This window comes from Phyllosticta citriasiana (assembly GCF_038021145.1).
Source record: "Phyllosticta citriasiana strain CBS 120426 chromosome Unknown IWZ02scaffold_15, whole genome shotgun sequence".
Classification (NCBI taxonomy): domain Eukaryota; kingdom Fungi; phylum Ascomycota; class Dothideomycetes; order Botryosphaeriales; family Phyllostictaceae; genus Phyllosticta; species Phyllosticta citriasiana.
The window spans coordinates 266266-293613 of NW_027117292.1; the positions used below are offsets into that span (position 1 = coordinate 266266).

At 54.0% G+C, this 27348-nt stretch overlaps 10 protein-coding genes across 10 annotated transcripts; 5 read left to right on the plus strand and 5 right to left on the minus strand.

The window, feature by feature from the left end:
- Positions 1-164: 164 nt before the first annotated feature.
- Positions 165-1745, minus strand: IWZ02DRAFT_508849 (isopenicillin-N N-acyltransferase; the record flags this gene model as incomplete). The annotated part of the gene is made up of 3 exons (XM_066770460.1): positions 1320-1745; positions 365-1253; positions 165-315 (listed from the first exon to the last, which is right to left on the minus strand). The coding sequence occupies exons 1-3, from the start codon at positions 1357-1359 to the stop codon at positions 165-167; spliced, it is 1080 nt and encodes a 359-aa protein (XP_066618950.1). The 5' UTR covers positions 1360-1745.
- Positions 1746-2129: 384 nt separating this feature from the next.
- Positions 2130-2706, plus strand: IWZ02DRAFT_385031 (uncharacterized protein; the record flags this gene model as incomplete). The annotated part of the gene is made up of 2 exons (XM_066765373.1): positions 2130-2311; positions 2361-2706. Coding segments are annotated over 2 exons (528 nt in total), but the record flags the coding sequence as incomplete, so codon positions are not given.
- A 292-nt stretch (positions 2707-2998) lies between these two features.
- On the plus strand, positions 2999-4268 carry IWZ02DRAFT_86551 (glutathione transferase). Its single transcript, XM_066771336.1, has 2 exons — positions 2999-3135; positions 3190-4268. The coding sequence occupies exons 1-2, from the start codon at positions 3097-3099 to the stop codon at positions 4117-4119; spliced, it is 969 nt and encodes a 322-aa protein (XP_066618952.1). The 5' UTR covers positions 2999-3096; the 3' UTR covers positions 4120-4268.
- A 3405-nt stretch (positions 4269-7673) lies between these two features.
- IWZ02DRAFT_493884 (uncharacterized protein) lies at positions 7674-8838 on the plus strand (the record flags this gene model as incomplete). Its single annotated transcript, XM_066769970.1, has 3 exons — positions 7674-7979; positions 8170-8636; positions 8700-8838. The coding sequence occupies 3 exons, from the start codon at positions 7674-7676 to the stop codon at positions 8836-8838; spliced, it is 912 nt and encodes a 303-aa protein (XP_066618953.1).
- A 296-nt stretch (positions 8839-9134) lies between these two features.
- On the plus strand, positions 9135-9518 carry IWZ02DRAFT_385097 (uncharacterized protein; the record flags this gene model as incomplete). The annotated part of the gene is made up of 1 exon (XM_066765377.1): positions 9135-9518. A coding segment is annotated over one exon (384 nt), but the record flags the coding sequence as incomplete, so codon positions are not given.
- A 3839-nt stretch (positions 9519-13357) lies between these two features.
- On the minus strand, positions 13358-14358 carry IWZ02DRAFT_436453 (uncharacterized protein; the record flags this gene model as incomplete). The annotated part of the gene is made up of 4 exons (XM_066766528.1): positions 13358-13453; positions 13493-13928; positions 13970-14118; positions 14227-14358. The coding sequence occupies 4 exons, from the start codon at positions 14356-14358 to the stop codon at positions 13358-13360; spliced, it is 813 nt and encodes a 270-aa protein (XP_066618955.1).
- Positions 14359-15548: 1190 nt separating this feature from the next.
- Positions 15549-17689, minus strand: IWZ02DRAFT_385135 (Cupredoxin; the record flags this gene model as incomplete). Its single annotated transcript, XM_066765381.1, has 3 exons — positions 15549-16873; positions 16937-17120; positions 17186-17689. 3 exons carry the CDS (start codon positions 17687-17689, stop codon positions 15549-15551), a joined length of 2013 nt encoding a protein of 670 aa, XP_066618956.1.
- Positions 17690-19264: 1575 nt separating this feature from the next.
- IWZ02DRAFT_86597 (glycoside hydrolase) lies at positions 19265-21150 on the plus strand. Its single transcript, XM_066771339.1, has 2 exons — positions 19265-19614; positions 19669-21150. Exons 1-2 carry the CDS (start codon positions 19530-19532, stop codon positions 21030-21032), a joined length of 1449 nt encoding a protein of 482 aa, XP_066618957.1. The 5' UTR covers positions 19265-19529; the 3' UTR covers positions 21033-21150.
- On the minus strand, positions 21142-23256 carry IWZ02DRAFT_86583 (uncharacterized protein). The gene is made up of 2 exons (XM_066771338.1): positions 22327-23256; positions 21142-22263 (listed from the first exon to the last, which is right to left on the minus strand). The coding sequence occupies exons 1-2, from the start codon at positions 22849-22851 to the stop codon at positions 21268-21270; spliced, it is 1521 nt and encodes a 506-aa protein (XP_066618958.1). The 5' UTR covers positions 22852-23256; the 3' UTR covers positions 21142-21267.
- A 478-nt stretch (positions 23257-23734) lies between these two features.
- Positions 23735-26819, minus strand: IWZ02DRAFT_86581 (striatin Pro11). Its single transcript, XM_066771337.1, has 4 exons — positions 26463-26819; positions 26107-26385; positions 24200-26062; positions 23735-24153 (listed from the first exon to the last, which is right to left on the minus strand). Exons 1-4 carry the CDS (start codon positions 26548-26550, stop codon positions 23888-23890), a joined length of 2496 nt encoding a protein of 831 aa, XP_066618959.1. The 5' UTR covers positions 26551-26819; the 3' UTR covers positions 23735-23887.
- Positions 26820-27348: the final 529 nt, after the last annotated feature.

Below are 27348 nucleotides of genomic sequence, written 5' to 3' on the forward strand. Positions count from 1 at the left end.
GAAGATTTAGAAACATCCTGGGACATTTATCTTGATCAGCTGGTGCTCAAGTCGAGGGACTAGCGACGTGGTGCTTGTCGTTCTACCCTCTCGCTACATCAAAGACTTGCACTGGGATAAAGGATGCTTCATTCTGACTTGTGATCGATTCGTTGTCGACCATCTCAATCGAATCCCAGTTCAAAGTCGTCGCCTCCCTCAGTCGGCCTTCCAATCTTGACCCACGCGCGCCTTGCGAATAGATCCATGATGACATTGAACAGTGTCACTGAGTTCTCGGTATTCCTGACCGCATCGCCCTCCTTGTCGCCGCCACTAAAAAAAGACAGTCAGCAATGCATGAAACGGTCAAACAGAGACTTACCGATTGATAGCAAAAGGTTTCCCCTTTTCATCGCAAAAGACGACACGCAGTCCACCAACACTCGGCTCCTCGCGTCCCCACGCCAGCCCCTCGCACAACTCGCGCACGCGCTCTAGCCGCGGTCGACTGTCGTCAAGATAGGGCACCTCCTGGACGCTCGGTGCGTGCGGAAGGATGTAGTGATTGGTATGCGCAAGGAACGACGACGAGCCGGCCTTGAGCGGCTTTGGCCGCAGTGCCACGACATCGTAGGCGCTGCACTCCAGCGAGACGGCTCCGTCGCGGTCCGCCACACCAATCGTGCAGGCCGCCGCGCAGCCGCCCAGGCGGTCAAGCGTCGCGCGGAAGCCGACGACAGAGCGACTCTCTAATGCTGTCCGCAGTGCCAGATGCGTGGGCAGGCGGTCACGGGATACGCCGAGCGCGCGGATAGCGTTGAGAGTGACGCCGAGTCCATTCGAGTTGAAACCGATTTTGGCAAGCAGTCCAGCTTCGGTCATGGTGTGCAAGGCCGGCTTATCTGGCGCTTTGATTGTCAAGCATACCAGGTTTCCGGACTGCGCAGCCCGCCAGTCCCAATTCTGCGCCATGAACGCCTTTTTGCTGCCGTTTCTGCCCGTCGTATGCCACGCCAGCATCGTGCATCCGTCGCTAAACAGGCCGAATGCGATCTCAGTGCGCACGTTAAGTGCAACAATGTCGGCCAGCGTCGTTCCGTTGCCCGTTCCGTCGGCGATGCCGCGCATCTCTTCGACAAAGTCGGGACAGTTTTGCTCGATGTAAGGTAGGAATCCGAGTGCCGTTTCCCTTACTTGCGGCCATGAGAGCTTCGCCGTTTCCTGGAACATGGAGGCGTAGAAGCTGAGGCTGCCGCGGACCAGTTCTGCCGCTTTGCTGCCATGTGTGTACCCAATCTAAGCGACTTTAGTTGGAAGTTCGTGAAGATTAGTTTGACTGGCCTCATAGGGCGTGCCCTCGCAGTTTATTCGAAGCATTTTGAGAGGTAATGGACTTAATCTGTCTCTTCTCAATCTTTGTATCAGTGTTGATTGTCTGATGATTTCGAAGTTTCCACAAGGTTCAGGTTTTGAAGACGACTATTTTCAATGCAAGCTCGACTCCAACAGTAGTCTCTGTAGATCTTGAGGTTGCCGGCAAAGAAAGATCACGACAGAGAGCACTACCCCGCTTATCGTCATCGAGCTCTTACTCAGCCCCGCCAACAGCCACAGTCTGGATGATGGAAATCGTGGCGCAGAAGCCGGGGCAAACATGGAAATAATGGGCATTCTTACGCTTTCTTCAAGTATGAAAAAGAAACGTTCAAGCGATTCTAGGTTGTGGGCGCAGGCAAAATTCAGACTGCAAAGAAAAAAAATGTTTGGAGCATTCCAGCCCACGTAAATTCTCCACCACAGTATGTGTGTGCCACGACTTTTCGACCCAAATTCGGTCTTGAGATAACCCCCACCTATCAATCTTCGGCGCGATCCAGACTCTTTCCGAACCAGGCTAGCCGCTTTTGGCCACGGCGATGCACCCTGTTCGCAAAACAAGACGACCGATTGGGAATCTTGATTACTGACCCTTGGGCGGAATATGTGCGAAGCCGAACCGAGAGGACTTCATGGATCGTGAATGCGAGATGCATGACGTAGTCTCTTGTCATCGGGTGGCTAAGCTTCTGATGATGTTGATGCCGTAGCTTATTGGTAGAAAGTTGTGTCAACGCAAGCAATTTTCCCAGAATCAGCAGATCTGACAAAATGTGTCTAGAGGAGTCTTCGGTGCCACTGTTGGTGTTGACCGATTGCTCAAGCTTTTAGACAAGAATGAGATCAAAGCGAGTTGGCTCGCTCGGGCCCACACAATCGAGTCTTTCCCAGAGCAAATGGCCAAAATCCGTGATGCTGGTCATGAGATTGGGCTTCATGATTGTAGTCATGAGTCGGTAAAATCCACGGTGAATGTGAATCTTTTGCTGAGCCAAATGCAGGGCACCAGGCCAGTTGACTGCACAGCAGCAGTATGACACGCTTACCAAATCAATTGATATCTCGACCAAGTTTGCTGGCAGGAAGCCGCTCGGGAACACGGCGCCAATGTGGTTCACCAGTAAAGAGTTGATTCCTCAATTTCAAGGGCTTGGAATTGTCTGTGATCACTCTTTCGTGCATCATGACCTTCAGCCGTATTGGGCACCTCATTCCAGTCATGAGTGGATTGATGTTGACCTGAAGAAGGAGGCGAATAGTTGGATGAAGCCAATGACAAGACTTCAGCCGAGTCAAGTTGTCGAGATTCCGTCAAATTGGCATCTGGGGAACAACCGACATGGGTAGTTGGTGGACGGCGAGCTGGTGTCAAGGCAAGCAGCGGGTGTTGACGGCCCGGAGACCGTTGTTGGGTTGAGGCTGGCGGATTCCCCCGCTACCCCAGAAGTCACCTCACTCAGCTCCACCCAGTTGCAAGCCCAAAACGCCCCAGTGATTCGCACACCTAAGCAAAAGCCAAGAACAACGGCTGCCCCCGGCATGAACCTAAGCGCGAGGCCGAAGCACTCTACCAGCCTTACCCCGACTTGCCTCCAGGCTGCGATTCCCACCCTTGCGACTCACCTATTAATATGAAAGACTACCACTCATCACCCTGCTAGACATTCCCCTCTACGCCTGCCATCCTGTCGCTGTATTCGGCCTCTCTACCGTCGAGGCCTTGACTACCGCCCCACCATGTCTCAACCCGATTTTCACAAAGAAGGCGACCTTTTGGTTCAACACCCTACTCTGCTTCCACTTGCCGGCCAACCGCTGACCACCGCGCAGCGCCAGGCTGACCCTGATGGACATTTCCGCCGCGCACCCTCAAAATTTCGTTCGCATATCCCCTCGCCACAATTTCCCCCCGAGAAAGACCGATATGCTTTGCTGTGGCACCGCGGCTGTCCATGGGCCCATCGTACCGTCATTGTTCGCGCCATCAAAGGATTGGAGGACATAATCCAGTTGATAGAACTGGACGGGATGGAATTTGGGCCGAGTAAAGGCTGGAGCTTCGCGCAAACCGTGGACCCTCTTTACGGCTTCAAATACCTGCGCCAGTATTACAACAAGGCGGATCCGCATTATGTCGGACGGGTGACGGTACCCACGCTCTGGGATAAAAAGAACGAGACCATCGTCAATAACGAGTCAAGCGACATCATTCGCATGTTCTACAGCGCATTTGATGGCCTGCTGCCGGAGCACTTGCGCGAGGCGACAAAAGGCGATGCCGGGCTCTATCCGCCCTCTTTGCGCCCCTCCATTGACGGCATGAACGAGTGGGTGTACAACGATATCAACAACGGCGTGTACAAGATTGGATTCGCCGCCTCCCAAGCGGCATACGACGCCAATATAGGCCCGCTCTTTGCGGCTCTCGACCGGCTGGAGGCGCACCTCGAGGTGACGCCCGGCCCGTATCTTTTTGGAGCGCACATTACCGAGGCCGACATTCGTCTTTTCCCAACCATTGTGCGCTTCGACAGCGCCTACCACACGCTGTTCAAGTGCAATCTCAAAATGATTCGCCACGATTACCCCCGCGTCGACCGCTGGCTGCGCACGTTGTACTGGGACGAGAGCGAGAGGACGTGCGGCGGCGCGTTCAAGACGTCGACGGATTTTGGTAGCTTTAGGAGAGGTTATTCTGTGGTCAGCGGGTCAGGGATTATACCAGGAGGCCCGCTTCCACTGATATTGGGGCCGCCATGACGGGCAAGGCAGTGGGCTGGGTTGTGAGTAGTTTGCATGGCAGCATGTAAGTAACTATGATGTTTCATGATGGTTTTGAGCCGCGTCTCCGCGTCTTTCCTAGATCTGCATTCTTTCATCTACTTGTTTCCAACCATCTCCACGGCGCGGCGTGTTGCCGCAATATGTGGGAGGACCGGGAGCCTTTAAGATGGCTTGCGTGTCCAAGCAGACAAGTAGTTATGGATTTCCTTTTCGTCGAGTGTCTCGCCATACAAGAGCGTTGGAGTTGCAAGAGAGACTTGGCGCGTGAGAATGGATGAGCCCTGGATTTTGGGCTGTCGGAATGGCCGAGCTGTTGAGAGACAGTGAGCTATTCAAAGTTCGCGTGGGCGATGCCACAGTGGGTGCGGAAATTAGACTTCCCCTTAGGAAGCGGTTGTTGTGCCTAGGAAGCAGTCAATCATGGCTGCATATGGCGAGCTGTCGTCCATAATTAGTGTCATTTCCTTTTTCACCCACTGTACCTTGGTGCCCTGGCGGTCTTTCTTGCACGTGATTGCCTGCTGTCGGCGGTGTTTGCGAGGCGCACAGCACTCGCTACGCCGGTGGTGGTCTGGGGCATGATCTGAATATTTACATCCACTCCATTCTGCCTTGACTATCCTTCACCACCCACTCCGACTCTGACCTCCGTCTGCGAGCCCAAATTGCGCCCTCTACCATCCGACTGCGAGCTTCGGCTCCTCTACGACGCCGTCTCTGCGTCCACGCATCGTTCCACCTCTGTTACGAGCTTGGGATCCTCTTTCGACGCGGTCTTTGAGACTCAAACACCTCAGTCCTGTTCTGGTCAGTCAGCCTCTCGTTTCTGCTCGGCGGCGGATTGCTGACGGCAGCGTTCTCGCAGAGCTCCTACTAACGATCCTTGAGCTTTCTGAAGTCTTGTGCTGCTCATTGCAGCTGCAGTTGGCCACAAGTTGCGCCTTTCTCATTGCGTTCCAGAGAGGCATCTCGGTTTTTTGGTGAGTCTGCCTAGTGCTGCTCGCGATCACGGACAAGGCCCAGGGGACTTTGGAGGGCACCAATTTCGCCCCTACATATGCCGAGCTGAGAAGGTCCCTCGCGTTCCTCACGATGCCAAAGGACCTTGCTACGAATGGACCTTCGGACGGCCGCTACCCCAACGTACTGTCTTTTCACTTGGCCGACGTCGAACCGCTTGGAGACGCCATCATAGGCCGTCTTTCAGTAGATGCCGAGACATTCACAAACTCCGAAATCCACAAATGATATGAAAGCTCCACTCGGTAGCATCCCAAGCTTCGCACATGCACCATAGTCCTAGCCAAACTGTACGATAGACTGAGCAGCGCCCGCTTTAGGAAAAGAGTGAATAGCCTGCAGGATGGCAGCTTTGCAGCTCCTCCCACACTCTTGGATTCGACAAAAAGACCCGTGAACGCTTATCGGGGAGTGTGTTAGAATGTAGCAGCCGAGGATTTTTCATACGAGACTTGACACGGGAGCCCTTCAGACATTCAACAGGGGCTTTGGAAAGCTCGCGATCACAGTCAAAACGTTCACTGGCGTGGAATATACGTCTCGCGGTTCATCGAGACTGCCGTTGACCAAAATGCTGCGCGTTTCCCTTCATGGATTTTCTTAAGATTCTTTAAGTTTTAGTAAGTCTGCTGCTACTTCGCTTTTACGACAGCACTCTTCCCGGCTTACTCATCTCTCCTGTCCGCAGCCCTCATCACGGCGATTCTGTCCTACATGATCCTGATAATACCCTGTAGACCTTGCGGACACGACAGCGCCGTCTTCACCCTGAGTAAACACTCTGTGGCATGCAACCCCAAGCTCTAGGAAAACATTGTTTCTCTTCGTTACATTGTGGACATCATAGGCTCTTTCATATCTCAAAGCGATACTCTATACTAACCTGTCAGGAATTACTGGCGCGCTTCAAGGCACGAACAGAGCAATGAATGACGCTGGAGCTGTGTTCTATATTATCAGGGTTACTTGGCTTGCTGGATCTGACAAGATGACGGTTGGAATGAGTCGTTAGGTCAAATTCAAAGTCATCTTCATTTTCCTCCTCTGGGTCAATTTTGATGACACCTACCTAGTGCAGGTGATTTTCGCAGCTAACCTCTGTATTTTGTGCGGTCCTTAGATTTTCCGTATTTCTAGACACTTTTGGGTGGTGGAACCGAGCGATGACGGCAGAGCCGCCGAACTAGATCCCAAACGCCCTGGTCGGGTTGGTGTTTGTTTGCGGTGGAATGTTAAGATTGAGTGTCTGCGAGCCATTGGGCGCCGCTATTAGCGAGCTACTCGCGGTGTTGGCAGGTTTACCGTCGGTTTGATCGGGGAAAGGATCGGTCTTAGTTGTGGGCGGAAGGATGTCGAGTGATTGCTAGAAAGAGATGGCTCGTTTGCGGTGCTACACGTAAACACAAATCTCCCGTCGCACCTCAAACCTCTTGCGACCTCAACTACCTGCCCAACCCTCAGCAGGCATCCCACTCGACCTCCACCTCCGCCATCCTCAATACATCACGTCCCTGTTGTCTCACGCCCCATTCCCTTGAGCCCGGTCTGCTTGAGCAACCCTCATTGATTTGTTGAATCTCACTCGTCCAGCTCGCAGCAGCACCATTTTCTCTTACCCTCCTCGACCGGACCTGTCAGCTGGCAGGTCCTGGTGGCTTCGTCGAAGAACCTCGTTCTTTGTGCACCTCGTGTCTGCTTGACAGCTCGCACTCAGCTGCTTCACCTCAGCTCCTGACTTCCGCAATACCTCACAAAATGTCGAACACACCGCCCGAGAGCTGGAGCAAGGAGCTTCGCCTGTTTCCACCTCCGAGTGGCAGAAGCACATCTTCCCTCGTTTCTTTGCAGGACGGGGGCAGGCACGTCAACGTCGATGTTGTTTGCGGCGAGAACTACCTATCGATTGGAGAGGACCACGCCCTGCAACTTAGGTTCTGCACTTCTCCGCTGCAGTCGTACCTCGAGCTCCGACTGAACCTAAGGCCAGGACAAAACCCCGTGGAAGATGTGGTCTTCGCTCGTTTCCTGACATACATGGATAAGGATCACGGCGACAATTATGGACCGCAAAGGGCAGCGCATGCCTTCACGGGACTTACCGGTGCCATGCCCACTGGCCCTTTCAACTTTGGCCAGTCACTGTTCGACCTGACCTACTCGCAGTATTCGGGTAGTCCTATCAGCCAAGTGGTCAGTACCCTTCCAAGGCTCAGTACCTGAAAGGTTCTAATCAAGCATAGGTCAAACTCACAAAATGAAGAAGCTGGGAAGTGTGTTGTCTTCTCCTGGAAAAGTCGACACTGTGTCCGGATTGCTTTTAGTCGTCCAACCCAACACCTTGGCCTATCAGCAGCGTCAGCAATCCAACGTTTCGCGGCTATCATCGACGATGCCCTAACTTCCGGAAAAAATATCCAAGCTCTGTCAAGGCGCCGAACGGTAGACTCGATGCGTTCTTCAGGTTCTTCGTGTCCTTGCATTCTCCAACCCCAGCATCATACTAGCCTTGGATGCGTCAATTTATCCACGACCGCGAGGCACAAATCGGGGAAGAGCTTTTTGAGTTCGCTGAGCCCACATTTGAGCTACATGAGGAGTACATCGGCGTAGCACTAGCGACTAGGAAGGGCAAATGGCACAGAGCCCCCGATGCGCTCGCCATTCCTGACCCGCTGAACCTGAGGTCCCTACCTCAGGCAATTAGTTTCAACGACGAGCGTCAATATCTGTCCTACACTCTTGGGGCTCGCGCGTACGAATACGAAGAAGAACAGAAGCGGGTAGCAAACTTCAGCAACGGCACCCACACTTGCGCCGTATACCCCCACAAAGGCGGTTGTTCAAAGTACATCGTACTGCTCAGCATCCGACCGCCAAGTCCACAAGTCAGGGGGAGAAAGCGACGAGGCGGCAGCTTTTGCGGCGCCTGAGTCAGATGAACATGTCCTTCCGCAAGTCGGAGAGCGCGTTCTCATATAAATTCGCATTGACGCCGAAAACGGTCAGGAAACATGGACTGGAGCCGTCATTAAGGTTCCGCGCCTCTACCTGAAAGAAGGCTGCAATGTCGCCGTTGCCGCCGAACGCCCACCATTCAAGGGCGGGAGGGTGCTAGAGCCAGACACGTACCAAGCCGACTTCTTTTTTGGGCACCACGGCCAGTCACCCTCGCCGATCCGCAACCGAGTCATTAATTTCATGACATCCCCTGCCGACTCCCAAATGTGGTTCTTCAAGCTGCTCCTTGCCCATGACAATTACAACAAAGATCTCATCAAATCAACCATCAAGCCCAAAGTATTGTCCAAGATCAACGAAAGATGTGCTGCTCGTGGTTTGAACAAAGAGCAAAAGCAAGCGGTCCTGCAGTACTTTGGTCAAAATATCTCCATCGTGGTCGGTCCTGGAGGAACGGGAAAGTCAACTTTGGTTGACACCATTGTTGAAATCGAGGGAAGCTTGAAAATTCGGCTGTGAGTTTGCACCGAAAGCAACACCGCCGTGGATGTTCTGGCAGCCAACTTCATCCGCACCAGGAACGAGGCCAACCCTCATCGCTTTTTCCGCGTCAGGAAAATGTTTGATGAGAGGCTGAGCGACGACAAGACTGTCGGGCAGTTGACAGCTACCGTCCAAGGATATTCTGTCGATGAAGATATCCAGGAAATTCTCTAGCGCCTCGGTACCGAAGATGACTCTGTCCGACCAATGTCACTTGATCGAGCCATCAGGGAGCGTCTTGAAACTTGAAGTCTGGGCGTCGTTTTGAACCTTGGTATGAAAACGAGGTTGAGCACTTGAACACATTGAACAAGGCTCGCCTAGACATATCTCACCCGAATTCCGACCCCGACAAGACCGTGGAAAGTCTACGTTTCGCTGAGCTGAAGGCTCTGAGGAAGCTGCAAAACATGTATCTTCGGCTTGCAAACGGCGTATTCTCGACGGCTGCCACTGCTTCATGACCGCCTCTGCGAGGCTTCAAGCCCAGAGGCTTGATAATGGACGAGGCTTCTCAATTTAATGAGGCATCTGCACTGGCTGCTATCCTTCATGCTCTCAATGGTGGTAAGCTCGAACGTATCCTGCTGATTGGTGATCATCATCAGCTGCCACCGACAACAACCGCGACAGGAAATGCGTTCTCGAGCAACGCAAGCTTATCGCTTTTTGAACGCCTCATCCTCGCCGGCACGCCGTATGTGCAGTTGAGGGAGCAGTTTCGTATGCATCCATCAATTTCCGCGGCGGTCAAAAGGGCGGTTCCTTCTGGAATTCTCCTTGATAGCCCCTCGACCGCGTCACTTCCAGGCATTGGCCAGTTCAAAGCTTTCATTTCTGCGCTGGCTAGCTAATCCTCCTCTACCGTGTCCAAGGACAGCTGTGCCATTGTCATCTCCCCAACCAGGTCCACGACGACTCCGCCAAGATACCCGTGGGGCCCACGTAAGCTGTTTGGGTCGACGTCATACTACAACTCTCAGACGGCGGCGATTACTCTTCACCTCTGTTACCTTCTCATCGCCAAACATAACTTCAAGGCCACAAGTATCATGGTTATTGCGTTTTATGCGGACCAAGTCCAGTTCTACAAGGCTCTTTTCACAGGATTCCCCGCCCTCGACGGTGTGCGCATCAAGACCGTCGACGAATCCCATAGCCAAGAGTCCGAAATTATCACGAGCAAGAGTTGGCCGCATCACCCTCTGTCACGAATGCTTCCAGGACGGACCGTACAACAAGGGCGTATGGAAAGCCTTCATCGACGACGCCAAACGGGATAGGTGCATCCTGCCAGACTCCTATTTCCACAGGGACTTCGAGGTTGCGACGCTGGGCGAACGCTTCAGACAGGTGTCGGCCAAGTACGGCAGAGACAAGACCATTGGCCACCACAACAAGACAAGGCAGCAGCCCAATGGGCTTGTCGAGCGTTCAGCGATCTTGATCAGCAATGCCAGCCAGTTGGAACACGCCAAGAAGGTGTTTGCTGAGGCCACGGGCGCCGCCGATGCGCAAGCGGTCACCTACCTCCAAGTTACTGGAGGAAATCTTGCCCATGCCATTGATCGGTACCTTGAGTACCATGCGGAAGCTTATGATGGCGATGAAATAGTCGAAGAAGTCGACCAGGCCCCGGTTCCTGCTGATAGGGGTCAGTCCGGAAGCGGTGGGGAGACGGTGTCGCGTGCCGAATTCGAGGCGCTCAAGAGGGAGAACGAGCAGCTCCGGATGGAGCTGAGGCAACTTCGGCTGGAACATGAGGACCTTAAGCGAAGCAAGACGTAGATAGACCGCATGGAAAGAAGGATAGAGATTCAATCAGAGTAGAAAACAGACGTATTCAAATGCTCTTCAGATAGTGGCTTCCAAGAGCTTGGATGCTCCCAGTACGCTGCCATCAACGAGCTCGAATGCTCCCTGTCCTCGTCATCTGCGGAAAACGCAAAAGCATCGATGCTCCCAGTCGCACGACTCATTCAGAATTTTGCAAATGCCCAACTTCCTCCAGATTCCAGATCCAAGACAGCATCAACACACTGTGGTCCCCATTCTATAAAACATGTCATAAACATCTAAAACTTCAAGCAAGGAGTCAGTAATGAAAGCATTCCGAGAGCTAAAGTCAGACATTATCTGTAAATAGACCATTATAAGGCCCTTCACTATGATTAGGAGCAAGGGGATTAGTAGTACTTTAGGTTTCTACACTATGGGTGTGTTCTTTTAGTCTAAGGAACCTCGTAACCTGCATAAGCACTAAGTAATTTTACTACCTAGAGAGGTTAGGTTTTACCTAGGCATTATGAAAGTAGAGGTCTTGCCCCACTTCGGGTAATTTATGAGGTGTGAGGTAGAAGAAAGGTGTAAGACTAAGGCTAAAAAGAGTATAGTATACGCCATTAAGGACGTCTAGATTGTTTATTATGAGGAAGGTCTAAAAGATTATATAAGGTGTGTATAAAACTACTCTTTTAGTCTAAGGACTGCCCTAGAGGTGCCTTCTAGAGGCGTATCTAGGGCGCACCTCGAACTAAAAGAACAGGCCCTATTAGTGGTCAGAAGTAGGCTTTGGCGCCCGCTGAAGCCAGTGCTTGATGGTGGACACCCCTCTTGCTTGGCTTCTTTGAGCTTGCAACCTTGTCGTACTTGCATAACCGCTTTGAAAAGTATCGAGCACTACCAACGTAGGGGTTCTGTGACTCGAACTGTCTGTCCTCGGTGGAGCCAAAGGTTTCTGAGGCATCAACGTGTAGACTCAGAGTGAGTGAAGAAAGTGACGAAGTAAAAGGCAACGCCGCACCAATGCGACGAGAGATCTGAATTTATATTCTCCAAAAGAAAGAAACGATATTGCCTAGTCCTACCCAGAACTGTGAGCAACAGCTTGTAAAATGTGGTTGCGCCGGCAGGCGACTGCTCCCCAGGCGTGGCTGTGGCCACGGATGACTGCTCCCTGGACGCGGTTGTGGTGGCGGACGACTACGCCCTGGGCGCAGCTGCAACGGCGGATGACAGCTCCCTGGAAGGCACATCTCATTTTTGGCTACCCACAGTGCGCCCGAGACGAAGGGACTCGTGGCATTGATTGTCTTAAGGCCATCTAAAGACCACACGGGGTTGCCCAAAACAACTTGTACGTCCTCAGGGACTGCTTTCATGAGCTCATAAACCGTTACTTTAGCCTTCCCGTTCCTTCTAAGAAAAGTGAAATAAGAGGCCAACAGTGACGAGATAGCGTTTCCTCGCTTTTGAATCTTACCTCCGTCTAGGGTTGTGTAAAACTAAGCCGGTGTCCAATCTGAAGTTTTGGTCACAATTTGAAGAAGATTTGCCCGGAATGATGACCTATACTCGCATGCTTGTGTCTCTGACAGCCCTGGAAACTGCTCTGTAAGGGGTCTCCAAGTCCCGGTATCGATAGCTTGAGGCTTGACCGTTTTGCCCGACGGAGAGACAAGGCAGGTCGAAAATGGTTCCGAATCGAGAGATGGGTCAAGCGGCTCGGTCCAGATCGGCCGCTCAGATTCTGGGAGTTCTTCCACCTCCTCATCGCCGAAAATGACCTTGTCCTCTTTGGGAACAGAGAAGTTCTCATCATCGTCGTCGTCGTCGTCGTCGTCTTCATCTTCACCCTCCATCTGAGATATGAATTCGACAAGCTCATCCTCATCCAAGCTCTCTTGCTCAAGGTAATCGTCGTAATTGTAGGGATTACCAAAGAACTCCGCGGACGAATGCTCCTCTTCCTTGTCATCGTTAATGACCTCCGTCTTTTGAGCCTTAGCAGGAGGCTCTGAAGGCGACTCATTGGTTGGAGGAGTAGGAGCAGATTGCATGTCCGAAGGCTGAGCAGGCCTCAGGGTAAGACTCAGCATCATTTGCCCGACCTGTCAGGTCTTTGGAGTTTCTGGCGGCATTATGGCAAAGAATTCAGGGGGGTATTTTTTTTTTTTTTTGTGTTACTAAAGAAGTTGATAAATCTAAGAACGTCCCGAGAAATCGAAGCACGCTGTAGTCTAGAGAATGCTGTAGCTGTGCAAAAAGAAAAGCTGCTAAATACTTGTTTTACGGTTTTTGCCGTGAGACGTAGCAGCTATTGAGAAGTTGCGCGGTACAGAGAAAGGGGCCTTATGTTGTGAATACAGACGGTGTCGTTGAACGAAAAGCTAATGTCGCTAATGTTGCTAATGGTTGATTACAACGAAGGCCGAGAGGAGATAAAGTCGCACAAGGGGCTGTCTTGCCGACAATCCCCAGCTGAGAGAGAGGACGGCGGCGACGCGCGAGAGGAGCAGCCGCACAAGGGGTTATCTTGCCGACAAGCCCTAGCCGAGAGCGAGGAGATGTTGGCGATGCGTAGAAAGGAGACTAAGAGTAAGGCTCAATGTAGCTGCACAAGGGACTGCCGAACCGACGGACCCCAGCCGAGAGAGAAGACGGGCAAGGCTCAAAGCTGCACAAGGGGCCGCCAGACTGACGAGTCCCAACCGAGAGTAAGGAAAAACGCGACACTGCGGCGAGCTTTTCCAGATCGGCTACGCTTGCTTGAGGAGAAGCTTTGAGGAGATATTGCTCATTGTCTCCGGTGACTTGACCGTGGCGACCAAGAAGGGTGCTGCTATTTGGCTGGCATTGAGGCTTCTGCCTGAGGGCATGAGCAATGAAGGCTGCATGCATTGAGAAAAGGCCATCAAGGCTTAGATGCTTGCGAATGTCGAGAGCCTGGGCTGCCGTGCAATTCTTCCAGTCCAAATTGGAGAGCGCCGCATTGCAGGCGGGTCGGCACCTGCAATCGTGACAAGACAGGAGATTTGTGATGTCTTACACCTGGATTTTGTTCTGCAGCGGATTGAGAGGTGGCTTGAATACCTGCCACATAATCTTCGTCATCAGCGCGCGATGGCGTGGGACGAAGGCCCCTGCGTAGCTTACTCGTTTTCGCGGACCTGGCGTCGTCTTGAAGCTGGGCGTTTTTACGCCTCTTTTGGCCGCGTTGCTTGCCTTGTGAGGAATCACTCGACGACTCATCATCGTTGTGGGTGGGTTCGGAGTCTCCAGAGCCTTCGGCCGGTTCATTGGGCTGAACTTCGGAATGGTCCGAGTCGTTGGAGTTGTCTTGTGCGTTTTCTTCGTCAACGTCGAATTCCTCATCTGCTGCGACCGGCTTGATCATGGCGACGTACGTTGCTCTGGTCTCCAGAGTCCTGCTGTCCTCTACAGCTGTGCCGTTCTCCAGAGATGTGCTGTTCCATAACGCTCTGCTGTTTTCTGGAGTTGTGCCGTCTTCCCGTCGCCACAATACCTCCAAATTGCATCCAAGTGTTCAAATTTTCTCGTCACAGAATTGCGAAGACTGGTTTGCATCGAGAGAAAGTTTCCAAGGACTTGTGCTTCAGAACTGTCATCAGAGTCGCGCCAGGCTTCCGGGTCTTCATTTGCCAGTTCAGAGACCTCATTCAAGAGGATGAACGGCCGTACCAGACTACTTTAGAAGCGGTCACAGAAGACAGCGTATGTGTCGACCCGGCGAGATGATCGGAGTTGGCGGAGCTTAGTTACCAGCTCTTTTCTCTCTTGCAACTGAAGAGCCATGTTGTTGAACTCCAGGGTGCTAAGAATCTTTATGAACTGTCGGGTACCCTCAGGGGTCGAGACATCCTTAGGGAACGTAATATTTGCTGAATTTGGCATGATGGCCGCTTGAGGGAGACTTGGCGTGAAGTGTTTTCGGATTAAGAGGTCCGGAGGGAGGCTTAATGCGCACAAAGGGCACCATTGCTGCTGGAGGCGGAAAGCATTCCTTATTCGCAAGTGAAGAGGCGACGGTAAAAGCGACAGTGGGACAGAGAGGAGGAGATTGCGACGTGATGGAGTCCGTGACGTGATGGAGAGCGCGGCGTGGAGGAGATCACCTCATAATGTGGAGGAGCTGTTGTGCGCTAAGCAAGAAGGGCGTAAGATGAGGTCGCGAAAGACATTGTTGTGCGATGGCCGAGGAGGTTAGGTACTGGGCCTACAACCATGCCTCAAGGCACTGGGCATGTAGCAGACGTCTGTCTGTGTGACGCGGGCGGAGTGACGTCATTGGTGAGTAGTTGGTTGCAAGTGGCTTGAGCGGTCTTCGTGCATGCTCTCCCATATAGAACAACACGACCGTCGAGAGACTTATTGAGATTGTGGTGCAGTGGCGTAAAATGAGGGTCAAGACGTAGGAAGGCTGGCTCGAGGTTCCACCCTCTCAAGGAGCAAGCGTCTCCAGCCAACACAACTTTGCCGTGCGCGCCGACTGGTAGACCATGCAGTATCAGCATCGGGCTTGGCCAAGAAGAGAGTCAAGAAATATCCGTATCTTCGCGCAAAATTTGGTGCCCGTTCGAAAAATCGATATTTGGCTTGTATGAAAAGCTACCTCAACCAAACAGTGGCTTGCGACTTTCATTTTCGACCGGCAAACGCAACGAGACGATATAAAAGAGAGAATAAAAGTCCAATGTGAAGACTATTTAACATTACATTAATGATTAGTTGTAGGTCATGTGCCATGTATCTATTCAGCCCTCAAAGGCTTCTCGAGTGAAAGAGCGAAAGATGCCAAAACAACAGCCGCGCGTGGTATCGTGCTCGTTCGATCGTTTGCCGGGTCGCCAAAAACAAGAAGTCAGACAGAGAAACTGACAGCCGCAGAATATTCTCAAAGACTCCTCCATGCGAGTGGCGCGACTGAAACGTCGCTTGCAAAAGAGAGGGGAGAAGGAAGAGTGCCGCCGCAGCCATGTGGGAACTTGACCTCGGGGCTTCCCGATCCATCACCACCTTCACCTGAACAGCTCTAGAGACAAAAGAGAGCAAAAGACGGATAGAAAGCATACTTACCCTTGCACTTACAGCCCAGAGTCAATCTGACCTACAGTGCCATTGTTGCCGTTGCCTTCGCCCAACGCGCACCAGTCACCCCAGCGTTTGCAGAGATCTTGAGTGGCCTGCGGCACCTGGCCATTTGAGCGAGCCTTGAGCTCGTCCTGGCGCTGGATGACAGTCATGTAGAGCCCATTGCTCACGTGCGCTGCGGTGTGGCAGTGCCAAGCCCACGTGCCCGGGTTGTCCGTCTTGAATTGGACCACGAGATGAGATGGAACATCGTTGCTCGGCGCTGGAGGAAGGACAATCACGTCGCGGCGCGGAGGATTGGTGTGGTTTGATGAGGTGATGAAGCCAGACGAGGATGAGTTGGAAGTGGTTGTGCTGTTGGACGCGTAGAGAGAAGCATAGTCGGGAACCCCAGCGCCAATGGATAAAATGGTGCTGTCGCTTCCATGCAAATGCATGGGATGGGATGTGAAGGAGGCGTGATTGTAGATTGTGACGCGGACTTCGGATTCGGACGACTTGGTGTTGAGATTGAAAACATTGAGTTCAGGGGCAAAGGTTGTCTGTCCAGCGACTGCAGCCGGAAGGATAGGTGCATTGTAATCTCCGTGGAAAGTGTGGTTGTTCAATGTCCACACGTGATTCGTTCCGTTCCACTGGAGTTTGATGTCAACATCGAGGGTGACTTCCGGTTCGGGATTTGGCGTGATGGAATACAGCGGCTCGCTCTTGTCAAGGGCATCATTTCCGCAATATTTGAGCTGATCTTCGGTGATGGTACTATTCGTATTGGGAATCGCATTCGTGTCTGCCCCATCATAGTAAATGGCGGCCACGGCCACGGGAGAGACTCCGTCTGTAAGCGAACAGTCATTCGTGAGAACACTCCTCAGCCATACTGCGGAGCCTGGCTGAGCAGTGGCCTCAACAATAACGTCGGAGCGCTGACCAGGTCCAAGAGATATATAATCGACGGTGTAGGGAACGACTGGAACGAAGTCTTCGGCAATGATTTCCAACTTGTGACCGTCGATGGAAAACTTCTGAAGGCCTTCACCAGAGCCGTTGATCAACCGCAGGCGGTGACGCTTGCCAGACTGGAATGTGAACTTGGAAATTCCCGCGTTGGGAGTACATTTCGAAGTCGTGTTGGCGCACGGATAGTTCATCCGACCTTGGATCAGATTGTTGTTGCTCTTGGGCGCGCCGCCTGCCATGACGTTTTCAACCAAGTCGTAATAGTCTGAATGATACCAGTCATTGATCAAGACTGGACCAATGTCTATGTCGTAGTCCACACTGTTGGGTCCATGGATAATCAAGGGCCCAAAAGCTCCACCTGAATGTAGTTAGCTCAAGACATTTCAGATGCATAGGCCAAGTTGCTTGCCTAGAAATTGACTACTGTAGTGGCTGTGATAGAAGCTCGTGCCGTACAGGTCGGCCTGAAAGCGATAAACATATGTATCATTGGGCGCAATGGGGCATTGAGTGACGGCTGGCACGCCATCTTCCCAGCCAGTCTCCTTTTGCAAAAGACCGTGCCAATGGATTGCAGTTCCTTCGTCAGGTAGAGCATTGTTGACCTGAGACGGAGATCAGTAAATCAAGAAGCTCTAATCAGGTTCCAGAAAACACTAGTTGATCTTACCTTCACTTCAATCCAATCACCCCAATTGGCCTCGATCAAAGGGCCAGGGTACTGGCCATTGATTACGAGTCCAGCCTTGTCGACTCCATCGGGGCTGATGTTTAAGTACGAGACTGTAAACTCGTAGTATCGAGTCACTCCAGTGTCGGGCATATCCGTATAGGGATTTGAACCGTTTGCTGTTCGGGAACCCCATGGCAAGTTTGATTGCGTGTCTCGGCGTTGAGCACCCTCAGCGGGGAGATACTTTCCATAGGTGGGGGCGTCAAGGGTGCCCCATTTGGACGCTCCATTGTTTTTACTTGGGTCAAGAGCTGGTTCGAGTGAGGAAGTACCATCGCTCAACAGTGCGGGGCTGTAGTATCCGTCTCTCCTTGAAAGAGTCGAAAGTGTTGATATCAGAGGGGTCGAGTCTCGTGCATTGAATCGGGAGTGAGGAACAGCTGGTGCTGCATTGGATAATTGAAAGGCAGAAAGCAAAGATAGAAGTGTGACAGAATGCATGTTGAGGGAGGAAAACTGAACGCTGGACGCTGTTTGAAACAAAAGGCAAGGACGAGTCTTAAATATCAAAACTCGTCGGAGAGTAAGAAGGCCGGTCCATGAGTGGGATCATGGTGGCCAACCTTATCGACGTCGTCAAAGTCATGGTTGCAAGCTCTCATGCAAGAAGCATGAACCAGAGGCATCCTATTTTCGTGGTAGTCTACGGTAGGCAACGTTCATGCACTAGCGCGCACTACGCCCGCATTTCCATGAGCAATACAGGGAAGGACATTCCAGATGGAGCACGAGCTGATGCAGTGGCACATGAACTTGAGGCTCTGCCCTGTAAATATCTTAAATAGTGACGAAACGAAGCTGCCAGCCAGAAAAAAGCCAGATGGACATTCAGCTTTGGGATCATTAACTGACAGCTCATCGACAGTCAAGTGTCCAGATTTACACAACACCACGAGGCCGGCTTATTGCGTCTGTGAGATGATGAGGCAGCAGCCGTCAAAGACGCAGGGTGCGTAGTAACAAGATAGCGTGACCCAAAGCAGACATTGGCGATCCTGGGCGGAGTACGTGTGTTGGAATGCACCAAGGACGGAGAGAACGTCTTCCGAACTTGACCGGTTGGTTCCTAGGTGTCGAGGGCAGTAGACTCGGGCAGTTTCTCAGGCCGCCCGGACGTCGAAATGCCCGAAGCGGACGAGGCCGATCTCCAAATGGAAGGAAAAGGGTCTAATGATGGGAAGAAGCTCGTGTCAACACCAAAAGGGGAGAGCTGTGGCCAGGGCCCCTGGAGCAGTGGACATCTGTAGGCTATGAAAAGATCGTGTAGATGGCGGACCCACAAGATCTGAGAGAAGCTCGCACGGTTTGTTTTTTTCTTCCAAAGTCGACGACGTGCAGGACGGGGTCCAGCCGCGCGACGAGAACGAGAATCGAATGTCGCGCGGCGGAGATACCGGCAGTATACCGTGCGACGGGCCATGGCACGGTGAGATTTTCAATGGACAGCCTTAGCGGATTGCATCTGCGAACTAGGGCGCGGGGAAGCAAAGTGGTCAGTGGTGGTGAACGAGGTGAAGAGGGACGGTCGTGGGCGCCGTCTCGTCTCGGAACGGATGAAAAGCTCGGGCCGTTTGGCGACGGGCGGCCGGCCTCCGCCTGGCGAATCTCTCGCGAGCTCCCGTCCGTCTCTTCCATCCAAACCAAACCACACCTGCGCCTCGCACCACTCACCACCTGGCACTGTCTCTTCAGCTGCATTTCTTTCCTGCTGGTCCAAGACCGCCATCACTGCTGCCAAGGCCACCATTGAACGAGACACGCTCAGCTTCTTCACCCCTCCTCTATGACGACTACTTCGGCTCTCCGCCTACCGGCTTTGCCTTGATGATGGATGTCAAGTAATATAAGAATCAAACACTGCATACCCCGCTCTTCACGAGGCGCAAGTCTCGGTCACTCGATTCTCTCGCGCCTTTTTCTATTGCTGTCCAGTCGCCGGGCCGTTCCGTCCAGGCAACAAGACACCCGCAGTCACGACTTGCCTTTTTCCAGCTGCCAGCATTTGCTTCTCCGGCGAGTTTTGAGCGCCATCAAGGGCCAAGTTCCCATTTTGGACCCTCGTTCCGTGTAACGCTGGCCAGGCTTTGAAAAGGCTGGGTTCCTACATTTCTATAGGCGCGAAGGATTTTCCTTCGCTTCTTTTGGCCCCCCGCCAAGCTTTTGTTTGCAGCCACATCCACCATGGAAATAGGTACCCCTTACAATACGATCTCATGTTCTGCCACATTCTCTTGCCCATTCTACCCATCGAATTTTCTTTCTCTTTAGTATCTATACCAAAATGAAGCTCAACTCTTATCCATTCTTTTTGACGGCTTCTGTCGCGACACTGTCGAGTGCTGCCAGCTTCGATCCAACAAACAGAGGTCAGCTGATCTGAAAATATCCACGAAATACAGTACCATTCTGACTGCTAGCAGATTCAGTGACATCCGCGGCCAAACAACTTGCCAGCGGTCTGTTCTCTTACTATGAGCCAACATATGGAGTCGGCGTCTTCCCCAAGAGTCTGTGGTGGCAGGCGGGAGCCGCATGGGATGCTCTGGTCAACTACTGGTTCTTGACCGGTGATGATACGTACAACAGCGACGCCCAAAGCGCACTGTTGGCTCAAGGATTTGAAGGATTCCAGCCTCTCAATCAAACTGCGTCCATGACCAACGACGAGATAGCCATCTGGGCCCTTGCCGGCGTCACCGCTGCCGAGCGCAGCTTTCCCTCCAATGGCACAAACTACATCGACCTCTCCATTGCATCATTTGAAAGTCTCTTGGCTCGATGGGATGACTCCAACAGCACGCAAAGCACATGCGGGGTTCCCGCTGGAGGACTGCGCATGGGCATCTGGACGTTTTCTACTCTTTACGACTACAAGAATACCATGTCGACTGCTCTTTTGTTCCAGCTTTCCGCACGCCTGGCCCGCTACACCGGCAACGTGACGTACACTGATACGGCAGTCAAGACGTACGACTGGCTAGAGAAAGCCGGCTTGATCGACGCCGACGGCTCCGTGTACGACGGGCTGACGGACTATTTCTCTTCTTCCGCCAACTCCTCCTCCGAAGACGACTGCTCCGGATCAGTCCAGATCGACCATCTTCAATGGAGCCACACGTCCGCGGCTCTCCTCCAAGGCGCACTCATCCTGGCCAACATCACGACCGACTCCGTCTGGCGCACCCGTAGCCTGACGCTCCTCTCCGGCATCGAAAATGTCTTCTACCCGGCATCGCCTAACGCCGTGCCCGCCACGAGCACCAATAACAACGCGACCGTCCTCGTCGAGGCCGCCTGTGAGCCCGTCGCCACGTGCAACAAGGAGCAAGTCGGCTTCAAGGGCCTAGCCGCGCGCTGGCTCGCCTGGGGCGCCGTCAGCGCTCCCGCATCCATGAACATCCCGGCGCGCGTCGCGGACAAGATCTCCGGCACGGCGTCGGCGGCGCACCAGCGCTGCAACGACACGCTGTGCACGGGCCGCTGGTTCGAGCTGGCTGAACAATACGACGTCGGCGACATCAGCTCCTTCACTGGCCTGGGGCAGCAGCTGTCGGCGTTCGAAGCCGTCCTTGCGCCGCTGGTCAATTCGTCCATTGTTCTGCAGCGCTCGGGCACTACGGCGACGGTCAATGGCAGCGCTGTCGCGACGCTGACGGGGACGGCGAGTTCGACAATGGCGACGGGCGCGAGGCAGACGGGCGCCGCGACGCGGCTGTCGGGCGTGGCTGGTGTTCAGGGTTTGGCCTTGGTCATGGCTGTGGTCGTGATGGCGTTGGCTCTGTGAGGGAGGTTGTCTCGGTGAGAAAGTCTGGTTGTCTTCTTCAATTCGTGCGATTACATTTTGGGGATGGATTAGATCGAGGTAATGCGTAATGCGTAATGTCTTTTTTACCACCCCTTTTGCTTGTGGACGAATGCTTCCAGTCCGTCCTGTCACGCTATTCCCTCACGCCCGCGAATGCTCACCGCGTGTCACGTCCAATCCAGCAGCCCTTCGCCCAGCGAATGCTCCCTGCTCGTCACGACCCAGCTGCCGAACGCTCCTCATCCCTCCAGTCAAACTCATACAAATCCTTCCAGCTCACCTGCTCTCCTACATCCTCATCCTCCTCTTCAACACCAGCGCGCCACCGCCTGTGAATCATGCCCGCCGTCTTGACACCAATCCACCCCGCCTGCTCCCAATCTATCAGCGCGCGAATCACCGGGCGCTCGAAGTCAGGCGACACGATGATATTACTAGGCGAGAGGTCATTGTGCGTGAATGAGGTGTCAGGGTCCGCAGCGATGGCGTCAGCGTCGCGTTCGACGGTAGTACGCGGAGAGGAAAGGGACGGCGAGGCAGCCGTAGAGGAAGGCGGGCTGGTGATGATGGCGGAGTCGGCAAGGGAGAGCGTCGGCGGTTTGTTAAAGATGTTGCTGCCGCTGCTGCGAGGAGTGGTCGAAGTCATGCTTAGCGACGGCGGCTTGCTAAACACGTCACCACGCGTGAAGCCGTTGCCGCGGCGAAAACCGATGCCAGTTCCAGCAGCAGCCGAGCCGTCAGGCTTGCGGTTGCTCGACGCAAAGACATCGCCTCGGGTGAATCCGTCCGTCGAGAGGCCATTGCCGGACGCAAACACGTCACGCCGTCCGCCGCTGAAGCTCTTGCTGCGCGGGGCCTGGCCGGCCTCTTGCTGCTCGCTGCCCTCCGAGCCCCAGAGGTCGCGCCGCCGGACGCTCTCAACGGTGCCTGAGTTGGCGCGCGCTGCCGAGGGCCGCGAAGGTGGTGCGGGCGGGAGCATGACGCGCCGCTCGCCCGGTGTGAGGTTTCTCGCCCAAATCGACGCGTAGTCATCGACGAGGTAAGTGCGTTTGCCAGTTGGCGAAGCGCCAACGCGGCGGGCGAGAGTGGCAATGAGGTTGCGAGTTTGCTTTTTGAACTCTTTCCGCTGGGAAATGGTGAGAGAGGGCCATGCGGCTGCCAGAGTTGGTCCTTCGATGCGGCGTTGGATCAGGGTAGATGAGCCACGGAGCTGTGATAATGTCAGTGAGCTGCTGTGCGAAGGACGTGAACAAAGGGAGTGAGGTTGGTGTACCTTTCCAGCAAACAAAATATCCGCAACTGGCACAGCATCGCCGCATTTTTCCTTGATGAGCGCAGCAGCTTCAACTTCGTTGCGGTCTACGCCGTCGTATTTCTTCCTCCTTGCGTACACATCTTCGCTGGGCATGACGCCCGCTTTGATAACGACGTCCCCAACAGCAAAAATAAAGCGTCCAATGAGCTCACCTCCATCAAGGCCCTCGTAGTACCCCAAAGGCGCGTGAATGAGCGTTGCGGGCGTGCAGAGGTCGAGCACCGCATCCCAGTAGGCCAAGGCGGCGGGAGTGTCGGAGTTGGCGACACTGAAGTCTGGCGATGATCTGAAGGCAGCGGCATTGGCTGCCAAAGCTTCTGCTGCAGAAATGGCCGTGGGAGCTTGGAATTGCGAATCATTTTGCCAGTCTGACTCGCCCGCCTTCGAGTCCCTGCGATCGTGCTCGTGATCTTTGCCCGTTGCCTTTGCTTCCGCGGCGGAGTCTGCGGAATACGTCGAAACGGATGAGAGATGGATGGCCATGGTTATCCTTGGGACGAATTGGTTTCCAAAGGCTCAAGGTTGAAACTTCGGAGTTGCGGTTGAGGCGTTGTTGGAAAAAAGGCCCAACTGCTTCGGTGGTTGGAGGTGGTAGGTAGTGGTGGCAAATGGTCCCGCCAACAGTCTGTAGGACAACCCGGCTTATCAGGCGTAAGCATGCAGATGCGGGAGTTTGTCGTGCGTTCCTGCAGGAGCAAGACGATGTGTCAATCGCGGTTGGATGAGGCTACTTTTTGACTTCGTGTTCGAGTCGCTCCAGAGGTTCTTCTAGTTTCTGGAATTCAGCCTCGTCCTTGGCGGGGTTTGCGGTCGTACAATCAAGAATTGGGTAGTAATGTAGCTTATAGGGCGGCGACTAATTACGGAATTTTGCAGATGCGAGGGTCTCGTCTGGGGTTGACGGCGGTGTTTCAGCTTTTTGTATTCGAGCTTGGCTTCCTTGTGACCCAAACCACACACGCGAAGCAAGGGATCAAAGCAGAGTGCGGGGAACAAACATGCGCATCGTGACTTCCGTTTTCGTCGACACAAACGCAGACGCACATCAATTGCCACCTCGCCCTGCGCCAGTCAGATTTTACTTCTCCTCCTCACCGGTCATGCCACCACGTCAGCTCAGAGTTGAATGCCTTGGATTCACCATCAGCCATCCACCGATGCCACGGTTCTCTATCGACATGTTCCTGTACACGCCAACAGCCACAACCCTATGAATGCCAGCAAAAGCCAGAGATGCCAGGGCCAAAAGAATAAAAAGTGACATGAGCGGCAACAATGTGGCTGAGAAAGGAAACACAATTAAATGGTATTTGCAACAGAAATTCCTCACATAACAGAAAGGGAGGAGGGTATCGAACCGGCCGCGGTGGAGCAGCGCGCTGTGCCTCTCTTCCTCCCCAATGCCCCAATATGCGTATGACATGAGCGCAGCGCTTTTCCAAGGCCATCCTCGTCGTTTGAAATCGTCATCCCTCATCTATTACACATTCCACGTCTTCATGCTTTAACATCACGGACATCACGTGGCCCGTACAAACACCTTGACGACTCCGTCGCCACCGGCCGACACGACGAGGCGCGAGTCTTGACTCCAGACGACGCTGCAGACACCCTCGCCGCGCATGATGCGGTGGCTTGTCAGTTCCTGGGTGCAGATTCTCTTTTCGAGCGACCAGAACCGAATCGAAGCGTCGTGGCCGGCGGATACGGCTTCGCGGCCGTCGGGCGAGAGGTGGAGGGCAGATATGGCAGCGGGGTGGGCCAGCATCGAGTAAGTGCATTGACCTAAACTGTTAGCCTGCATACCCTTTGATGTCAAGTCGAAACTCACCACTATTGGCATCGAAGAAGCGAATGAATCGGTCTTCGTGCCCACTGATGACCACGCCCTCAACGCCTCCCGCCGATCCGGTCGCGCCGTGGAGACCTCCATCATCGTCACTCGAGCGTCCTACCTCTTGGTGTGCGGGCGATTCTATCGAAGGCGAAGCTACTATGGCATTGATGCCCGTCTGTGTCGTGCCGTCATAGGTCTCACTGCTAGCCATGCCAATAATTTCTTCGCCGGTTCGCGTGTCGAAAATGAGAATGGAAGAATCCGTGTACGATGCCACAATCGTCTCGCCCGTCTTTGAAAGTGGCGTGATGCATGTTGGTGATGGGGCGCCGGGCCGTTCAATCGAGTGGATCAAAGTATAGTGAAACGGTGTCGAAGTGGCAACGCTGGGCTGAGGTGATGACGGAAAGTTTGAACCAGAAGTGACCGAGTGCCTACGGCTGCCACCAACGCCGCGTCTCGAACCACTCGACGGGGAGACAAGCTGGGGGGGTGCGCTGACGGCCCAGATTTTGATGGTTCCGTCGGCAGAGCCAGAGGCGAGCAAGACGCGATCGGGGCCACCAAAGTTGCTGCTATTCTGGCCAAAGAGCTGGCCGCAAGTGGTTGGCAGCACGCACACGGCCCAAACAGCGTCCGTGTGGCCATCCAGGGTTGCCTTCGGATCGACCCGTCCGCGTTCCCAGACCCTGACGGTAGCGTCTTGGCCACCCGAGAAGATCCACCCGTCGCCCGTTGCCCGGCCCCCAGTCGAAAAGTTGGCATTCGACGCCGCCAGCGATGTGACGACGCCTTCATGCCCGCGATGTGTAAAGTAGCTCTGAATGTCAATGTCACCGCCTAGCCCGCCGTGTTGTCCTGCGCCATAGCTTGCTGGAATGATCCACCTCTTGATGGTGCCGTCGTCGCCAGCCGTGCAAATCTCTGGTTCCGAAGGCGTGCCCCCGCCGGTAAAGATGACTGAACGGACAACGTCCAAGTGCCCTCGAAGCGCATACCGGACCTTAAACTGCTGGGGGTCCATCTTGGCGCCAGATGCGCCAGCATTTTCGCTCGACTCTTGACCTTGACTCCGTCTTCGCGACATGGCCGTCGCTCCAGAGCTCTTGCGCCTATGCGAGTGTGGTCCGCTGCGAGGCGGCGATTTGGCGGGTATGCTATTTGCGCTCGGGAAAGCGTCCGTGTCGGGGCGGCGCGGTGGCGGAATCTCTGGTGGCGGCTCGGGCGGGGGTGCCGTCTCATCAAAATTCCACCCCTCATAGTCATCCGTCACCGATCCTCTCGCGGCGGGTTCGCTTTCCCTGGCCGGCACGGGGCGACCGTACGCGTCATAGCTGTGCGTGACCTTTTCGACCTCTTCCTCGGGCAGCGCGAAGTTAGGATCAGTCTCGTGGGGTGGCGGCTGGCCAGCTTCATGCATAGGCATTGGTTGCGCCATGGATTGTGAGCTGGCAGGCTCCCGCGACATGAATGGAGCTTGCTGGGGCATTTGAGGGCCATGCGAAAAGGTGGACATGTCGGCTACGGATGGCACAGGTGGCGGCTGATGATTAGGGATTGGCGCTTGCTGGGGCAATCCCATGCCTGATTGATGAGCCTTTTGTCGCTGCTGGTGCAGATATGCCTCCTCCAAAGGCATCGAAGGGTCTTGGCCCATAAACGCATTTTGGTTCAGCGACTGAAGCTGAGCTTGGGTGGGCGGAGGATGGGCCGGTGGCTGGAGAAGGTAGGAGATTTCCTCGACGCATTTTGTGAGGTAGTGCCTCGCCTTGTCGCGCTGGGCTTCTCGTTCGGCCTCGGATTGCTCTTGCGACTCCGGTTCAATGTCGAGAAACGAGTTGTGGGCTTTCCCGAGAGCTGCGCCGTCAGCCTACATCAACAAGACGACATTCAAGACTTACCGATTCTCTTGGGATCAGCGCTCAGACGGTCCTTTCCCTTTGCATCGGCCTTGTCCTGTTCAGATTGCTTGTCCACACCCTTGTTCTTGGCCCTCTCATTCCTCAATGCGTTTTCCAGCATACGGACATGCTTCTCCAGCTGCTCGTTGAGCTTCTTGGCGCTCCTGACCTCGCCTTCCTGCTTTGCAATCTTTGCCTTCATCTCGGCGCGCTCAATGTCCCATGCGTTGCGGGCTCTTTCGTGATTGTGCCATTCGAGCTGGAGGAAGCGCATCACACCTGTCAAATCTGTCAGTATAGGCTGTAGCAGACGAGTGAAGGGTCGGGGAAGCTTGAAGAGACGAGGGGAGACGTACCCTGCAACGTATACTCTGTGCCAACGGGCCCAGTGGCCTCGCCGCCAGCGCCCCCATTGCTCATCGCGGACGGAGACTGCCAGGCCATCGCGCGCCGCGAGATCAAGTTGTGCAAGGTTCAAGTGGAGCCGGGACGGTCATGCAGAGGGATGTGGTATTGACGTGCCGAGTGTTGTTGGCCAAAGGTGTCGGGTGTTGTTGGCGGTGCCAGGGCCGGCGGTGTCAAAGAGGGAGATAACAGATGGCGACCAGAGACTGAGCGACGAGTGGATTGGGAGAGAGAGCAGGTGAATAGAGTCGAAGCACACAGCAAAGAGACGCGCAGCGTTGGTGGGAGCGTGGAGAGAGGGAGTGCCGTGAAGCTAGCTGCCCTCCGACGCCGACGCAGTGAGCGCACTTGCCGTAGCTTCGCGGGTCCGTGCACCGCCAACCGACTCAGGTCATCCAGACCTCGACCTCGACCCTTACACTGACATCTCTCCACTTCCCCAGCCTCGTCTTGACGCTTCTTGCCCTCCTGCCATCACTCGTCTCACGTCTTGTCGCGTCGCCAATTTTCCTGTTCGCTTGATCTCCTGCAGTACCGATCCTAAACTCCACCATGACGACCGAACGAATCCTCGTCTTAGAGGTTGCCTCGATTGACTCTCTTCCGATCCCCAAGAGCACAACGCGAGCTTCGAAACGCTCAGTACATGCTGCATAGACTAGGAGGCTAAGGTGTTGAAATGACCCCCATATCCAGGCTCAAAGCTTTGTCTTGTGCCTCAACATTCGAGGCCTGGTCGCAAAAGTCGTGGCGCACACAACAATGCGTTACCTTCATCTGAGCCTTGGATGCTGCCAAGCCTCTACTTTAAGGGAGTGAGGAAGTCTGTAAAAGAGT

Excerpts from the sequence above, each read along its gene's own strand:
- IWZ02DRAFT_86551 (XM_066771336.1), top strand. The coding sequence starts at position 3,097 with ATGTCTCAACCCGATTTTCACAAAGAAGGCGACCTTTTG. Across the intron at positions 3,136-3,189 it reads ACAAAGAAGGCGACCTTTTG|CGCCAGGCTGACCCTGATGG; the intron begins GTTCAACACCCT and ends ACCACCGCGCAG.
- IWZ02DRAFT_86583 (XM_066771338.1), bottom strand. The coding sequence starts at position 22,851 with ATGGCCATCCATCTCTCATCCGTTTCGACGTATTCCGCAGACTCCGCC. Across the intron at positions 22,264-22,326 it reads ATATTTTGTTTGCTGGAAAG|CTCCGTGGCTCATCTACCCT; the intron begins GTACACCAACCT and ends ACATTATCACAG.
- IWZ02DRAFT_86597 (XM_066771339.1), top strand. The coding sequence starts at position 19,530 with ATGAAGCTCAACTCTTATCCATTCTTTTTGACGGCTTCTGTCGCGACA. Across the intron at positions 19,615-19,668 it reads CTTCGATCCAACAAACAGAG|ATTCAGTGACATCCGCGGCC; the intron begins GTCAGCTGATCT and ends GACTGCTAGCAG.
- IWZ02DRAFT_86581 (XM_066771337.1), bottom strand. The coding sequence starts at position 26,550 with ATGGCCTGGCAGTCTCCGTCCGCGATGAGCAATGGGGGCGCTGGCGGC. Across the intron at positions 26,063-26,106 it reads CGCTGATCCCAAGAGAATCG|CTCTCGGGAAAGCCCACAAC; the intron begins GTAAGTCTTGAA and ends CTGACGGCGCAG. Across the intron at positions 24,154-24,199 it reads CTTCTTCGATGCCAATAGTG|GTCAATGCACTTACTCGATG; the intron begins GTGAGTTTCGAC and ends CTAACAGTTTAG.